The sequence below is a fragment of the Oncorhynchus keta genome, chromosome 19, assembly GCF_023373465.1.
Source record: "Oncorhynchus keta strain PuntledgeMale-10-30-2019 chromosome 19, Oket_V2, whole genome shotgun sequence".
NCBI lineage: Eukaryota > Metazoa > Chordata > Actinopteri > Salmoniformes > Salmonidae > Oncorhynchus > Oncorhynchus keta.
Window position 1 is genome coordinate 86,320,334 of NC_068439.1, and position 6,854 is coordinate 86,327,187.

Consider the following 6,854-nt stretch of genomic DNA (forward strand, 5'->3'; position numbering starts at 1 on the left):
CTGTCTTCTTTATGGAACAGAATAGTATGGGTTGTTGTCTGTCTTCTTTATGGAACAGAATAGTATGGGTTGTTGTCTGTCTTCTTTATGGAACAGAATAGTATGGGTTGTTGTCTGTCTGTCTTCTTTATGGAACAGAATAGTATGGGTTGTTGTCTGTCTTCTTTATGGAACAGAATAGTATGGGTTGTTGTCTGTCTTCTTTATGGAACAGAATAGTATGGGTTGTTGTCTGTCTTCTTTATGGAACAGAATAGTATGGGTTGTTGTCTGTCTTCTTTATGAACAGAATAGTACATGGAATAGTATGGGTTGTTGTCTGTCTTCTTTATGGAACAGAATAGTATGGGTTGTTGTCTGACTTCTTTATGGAACAGAATAGTATGGGTTGTTGTCTGTCTTCTTTATGGAACAGAATAGTATGGGTTGTTGTCTGTCTTCTTTATGGAACAGAATAGTATGGGTTGTTGTCTGTCTCTTCTTTATGGAACAGAATAGTATGGGTTGTTGTCTGTCTTCTTTATGGAACAGAATAGTATGGGTTGTTGTCTGTCTTCTTTATGGAACAGAATAGTATGGGTTGTTGTCTGTCTGACTTCTTTATGGAACAGAATAGTATGGGTTGTTGTCTGTCTGACTTTATGGAACAGAATAGTATGGGTTGTTGTCTGTCTTCTTTATGGAACAGAATAGTATGGGTTGTTGTCTGTCTTCTTTATGGAACAGAATAGTATGGGTTGTTGTCTGTCTTCTTTATGGAACAGAATAGTATGGGTTGTTGTCTGACTTCTTTATGGAACAGAATAGTATGGGTTGTTGTCTGACTTCTTTATGGAACAGAATAGTATGGGTTGTTGTCTGTCTTCTTTATGGAACAGAATAGTATGGGTTGTTGTCTGTCTTCTTTATGGAACAGAATAGTATGGGTTGTTGTCTGACTTCTTTATGGAACAGAATAGTATGGGTTGTTGTCTGACTTCTTTATGGAACAGAATAGTATGGGTTGTTGTCTGTCTTCTTTATGGAACAGAATAGTATGGGTTGTTGTCTGTCTTCTTTATGGAACAGAATAGTATGGGTTGTTGTCTGACTGTCTTTATGGAACAGAATAGTATGGGTTGTTGTCTGTCTTCTTTATGGAACAGAATGACTTCTTTATGGAACAGAATAGTATGGGTTGTTGTCTGTCTTCTTTATGGAACAGAATAGTATGGGTTGTTGTCTGTGGAACTGATGGGTTGTTGTCTTCTTTATGGAACAGAATAGTATGGGTTGTTGTCTGTCTATGCTGGGTTGTTGTCTGTCTGACTCTTTATGGAACAGAATAGTATGGGTTGTTGTCTGTCTTCTTTATGGAACAGAATAGTATGGGTTGTTGTCTGTCTTCTTTATGGAACAGAATAGTATGGGTTGTTGTCTGTCTTCTTTATGGAACAGAATAGTATGGGTTGTTGTCTGTCTTCTTTATGCAACAGAATAGTATGGGTTGTTGTCTGTCTTCTTTATGGAACAGAATAGTATGGGTTGTTGTCTGTCTTCTTTATGGAACAGAATAGTATGGGTTGTTGTCTGACTTCTTTATGGAACAGAATAGTATGGGGTTGTTGTCTGTCTGTCTTCTTTATGGAACAGAATAGTATGGGTTGTTGTCTGACTGTCTTTATGGAACAGAATAGTATGGGTTGTTGTCTGTCTGACTTCTTTATGGAACAGAATAGTATGGGTTGTTGTCTGTCTTCTTTATGGAACAGAATAGTATGGGTTGTTGTCTGTCTGACTGTCTTTATGGAACAGAATAGTATGGGTTGTTGTCTGTCTTCTTTATGGAACAGAATAGTATGGGTTGTTGTCTGTCTGTCTTCTTTATGGAACAGAATAGTATGGGTTGTTGTCTGTCTTCTTTATGGAACAGAATAGTATGGGTTGTTGTCTGTCTTCTTTATGGAACAGAATAGTATGGGTTGTTGTCTGTCTTTATGGAACAGAATAGTATGGGTTGTCTTCTTTTGTCTGTCTTCTTTATGGAACAGAATAGTATGGGTTGTTGTCTGTCTTCTTTATGGAACAGAATAGTATGGGTTGTTGTCTGTCTTCTTTATGGAACAGAATAGTATGGGTTGTTGTCTGTCTTCTTTATGGAACAGAATAGTATGGGTTGTTGTCTGTCTTCTTTATGGAACAGAATAGTATGGGTTGTTGTCTGTCTTCTTTATGGAACAGAATAGTATGGGTTGTTGTCTGTCTGTCTTTATGGAACAGAATAGTATGGGTTGTTGTCTGTCTTCTTTATGGAACAGAATAGTATGGGTTGTTGTCTGTCTGTCTTCTTTATGGAACAGAATAGTATGGGTTGTTGTCTGTCTGTCTTTATGGAACAGAAATAGTATGGGTTGTTGTCTGTCTTTATGGAACAGAATAGTATGGGTTGTTGTCTGTCTGTCTTTATGGAACAGAATAGTATGGGTTGTTGTCTGTCTGTCTTTATGGAACAGAATAGTATGGGTTGTTGTCTGTCTGTCTTTATGGAACAGAATAGTATGGGTTGTTGTCTGTCTGTCTTTATGGAACAGAATAGTATGGGTTGTTGTCTGACTTCTTTATGGAACAGAATAGTATGGGTTGTTGTCTTTATGGAACAGAATAGTATGGGTTGTTGTCTGTCTGTCTTTATGGAACAGAATAGTATGGGTTGTTGTCTGTCTGTCTTTATGGAACAGAATAGTATGGGTTGTTGTCTGTCTTCTTTATGGAACAGAATAGTATGGGTTGTTGTCTGCAATCCTGAGAAGATAAAAGGAGCAAAACAAAAGTTAATGTTCAGAAACAAACGTGAGTTAATCTGCCAAAATGAAGACATATAAATCTGATGCTGCACAGTTAGCTGACCCAACGTTACAACGTAGTGATTGGTGCTTTGGAAACATGCTGAAGTACGGACCGACTCATGGGAACATGTCTACAACTTCATCAGAAATCTGCCAAACTATCCTAAATAAGTGACAAGCTGCATGGTGTTTATCAGTGCATTACCCAACATCCTTAGCTTGCTAGCTAACATTACATCCATGTGTTTACCAGTGATGCTAGCTAGCAACAGGCTGGCTACAACAAGCTAAAACAAGCTGGGTTTAAACACCCAACGAATTTCTGCACTTACTGGAGAAGTGTGCCCTTCACGGATGAATCCCAGTTTCAACTGTTCCCGGGCAGATGGTGTGGGCAAGCGGTTTTCTGATGTCAAAGTTTTGAACAGAGTAGTACCCCATGGTTGCAGTGGGGGTTCTGGTATGAGCAGGCATGAAGCTACGGACAAGGAACACAATGTGAATGAACAGAGATGCCGTGACGACGTCCTGTAGCCCATTGTCGTGCTTGATCTCCATATGTAATACTTTCTGGTGTGTGTATCACTGATTGTGTGTGTGTGTCTTGTGTTGTAGGAAGAGGAGATGCCGGAGGTAGAGATAGATATTGATGACCTGCTGGAAGTCAATAGTGAAGATGAGAGAGCTGTCAAACTACAGGTAAATTGTATTTATTAATTATTTATTTATCAGCTTTAATTCTGATGCAATTTTCTGCATCATTTCCAACCCCCATATATTTATTTTGTAAATATACACATTCAAAAGTTTGGACACACCTACTCATTCAAGGGTTTTTCTTTATTTAAAAAAAACTATTTTCTACATTGTAGAATAATAGTGAAGACATCAACACTATAAAATAACACATTTGGAATAATGTAGTAACCAAAAAAGTTTTAAAGAACTCAAATATATATTTTAGATTCAAATTAGCCAACCCTTTGCCTTGTTCACAGCTGTCATGACTGTCCTGTGAGGATCACAATGGGTCAGATCAGCTTGGAAATTGCTGACAATAGCTCGACGCTCTCTCACCCGTAAAGGGGGGAACTGTGGAGGGAACTGTGGGGTTTTTGACACCTCTACACCTGGTAGTAAATTTAGGCAGGAGAGAGCTGTCTCTTTACCCTTTAGTATCAAGCAAAGGAATAGTCTAGAGTCTAGAGAGACTTTTGCCTGCCCAAAACTCTAACTTCCAAACATGGATAATGGAAAAATAATTATAACATGAAGAATGTGGAAATTAACTCACCTACTAGAGCAAGACACTGCCAGTCTGCAGCTGTGTGTGTAAAGTGGTTTGGAACTTTGACTATCTACCCGAGGTGGAGAGAGGACGTTAAGTAGCTGTTCTGAGGAATGGACACTCACTGGAGACCAGACAACTAAGATGGACATTGTGACCTCTTCTGGACAATCAGAGCCTTACACCTACAGGTGACTCAGCCAAAATACTTTCCAAGAAGAGGTTTCGACGGAGATAGATGACGATCGTAGGCATTTCACACGTAAAAGCATTCATTATTTCTTACTCCAAACAGCCGGGGGTTCATGGGCAAACTATATGACTTCCGTTACTGTGAGAATAATTCTGAAATGTCTCAACGTTATTATTTAGTTAGCTAGTAAATCAGTTGTTAAACCAATTACTGAATCATGAGTAAGGCTGTGGTTTTTGCAGATGCATGAGGTTACGACTGTTCAGAATGATGATATGATAAGAGATTATGATTAATAAGATGACGGTTTATTAATGTATATAATAGATACCTTTTTATAGAGTTTAATTCAGGAGATGGTAACTCTTTAAACAACCTCTGCATGATTACATTATTAATTTAATCGGGTAACATTAAACCTAGTTAGTGGATTAAATGAAGTCAGTTAAACCTAGCTAGTGGATTAATTAAATAACAGTCATCAGATTAATGAAGGTAAAGTCACCCCACAGCTTTGCACATTCTTGGCATTCTCTCAACCAGCTTCACCTGGAATGTTTTTCCAACAGTCTTGAACGAGTTCCTATATATGCTGAGCTCATGTTGGCTGCTTTTCCTTCACTCTGCGTTCCGACTCCTCCCAAACCATCTCACTCTCCTTCTTGGTCAAATAGCCCTTACACAGTCTGGAGGTAGTCCCACTAAGCGCAAACCAGATGGGCTGGCATCACTGTAGAATGCTGTGGTAGCATGCGTTCAAAATACATCCCAGACATTGTCACCAGTAAAGCACCCCCACACCATAACACCTCCTCCTCCATGCTTCACGGTGGGAAATACACATGCGGAGATCATCCATTCACCTACTCTGCGTCTCACAAAGACACGGCGGTTGGAACCAAAAATCTCCAATTTGGTCTCATCAGACCAAAGGATAGATTTCCATCGGTCTAATGTCCATTGCTTGTGTTTCTTGGCCCAAGCAAGCCTCTTCTTATTATTGGTGTCCTTTAGTAATGGTTTCTTTGCAGCAATTCAACCATTGAAGGCCTGATTCACACAGTCTCCTCTGAACAGTTGATGTTGAGATGTGTCTGTTTCTTGAACTCGTGTAGCTTTTATTTGTGCTGCAGCATAGGGAACTCCGGGTATTTCATTTTTGTGGCGGTCCACGAGAGTCAGTTTCGTCATAGCTCTTGATGGTTTTTGCGACTGCATTTGAAGAAACTTTCAAAGTGCTTGAAATTGACTGACCTTCATGTCTTGAAGTAATGATGGAAAGGAGTTTCTCTCTGCTAATTTGAGCTGTTCTTGACATCATATGGACTTGGTCTTTTACCAAATAGGACAAGAAATTCCACAAATTAACTTTTAACAAAGCACATCTGTTAATTGAAATGCATTCCAGGTGACTACCTCAGGAAACTGGTTGAGAGAATGCCAAGAGTATGCAAAGCTATCATTAAGGGCTAAGGGTGGCTACTTTTAGGAATCTCAAATATAAAATGTATTTTTTAATTGTAATTAATGTCATTTTAATTTTAAATGTTTGGTTGCTACATGATTCCATATTGTGTTATTTTCATAGTTTTCATGTCTTCACTATTATTCTACAATGTAGACAATGGTAAAAATAAAGAATAAAGAAAAACTCAGGAATGAGTAGGTGTGTTCAAACTTTTGACTGATACTAAAAAACATATATATACATACATACAGTGGGTCAAAAAAGTATTTAGTCAGCCATCAATTGTGCAAGTTCTCCCACTTAAAAAGATGAGAGGCCTGTAATTTTCATCATAGGTACACTTCAACTATGACAGACAAAATGAGAAAAGAAATCCAGAAAATCACATTGTAGGATTTTTTTATGAATTTATTTGCAAATTATGGTGGAAAATAAGTATTTGGTCACCTACAAACAAGCAAGATTTCTGGCTCTCACAGACCTGTAACTTCTTCTTTAAGAGGCTCCTCTGTCCTCCACTCGTTACCTGTATTAATGGCACCTGTTTGAACTTTTATCAGTATAAAAGACACCTGTCCACAACCTCAAACAGTCACACTCCAAACTCCACTATGGCCAAGACCAAAGAGCTGTCAAAGGAAACCAGAAACTAAAATTGAAGACCTGCGCCAGGCTAGGTCAGGTTATTAAACCTCCTCCATGTATATCTCACTAGGTCAGGATATTAAACCACCATGTATATCTCACTAGGTCAGGATATTAAACCTCCTCCATGTATATCTCACTAGGTCAGGATATTAAACCTCCATGTATATCTCACTAGGTCAGGATATTAACCCTCCTCCATGTATATCTCACTAGGTCAGGGTATTAAACCTCCTCCATGTATATCTCACTAGGTCAGGATATTAAACCTCCTCCATGTATATCTCACTAGGTCAGGATATTAAACCTCCTCCATGTATATCTCACTAGGTCAGGTTATTAAACCTCCTCAGGATATTAAACCTCCTCCATGTATATCTCACTAGGTCAGGATATTAAACCTCCTCCATGTATATCTCACTAGGTCAGGATATT

At 38.6% G+C, this 6,854-nt stretch overlaps 1 protein-coding gene across 1 annotated transcript in view; it reads left to right on the forward strand.

The window, feature by feature from the left end:
* LOC118380187 (protein phosphatase 1 regulatory subunit 14C-like) overlaps positions 1-6,854 on the forward strand; it is a 79,626-nt gene that overhangs the window by 27,443 nt on the left and 45,329 nt on the right. The window contains exon 2 of the mRNA XM_052468991.1: positions 3,441-3,524. Coding sequence (XP_052324951.1) covers positions 3,441-3,524 — 84 coding nt within the window. The remainder of the gene's footprint in view (positions 1-3,440; positions 3,525-6,854) is intronic.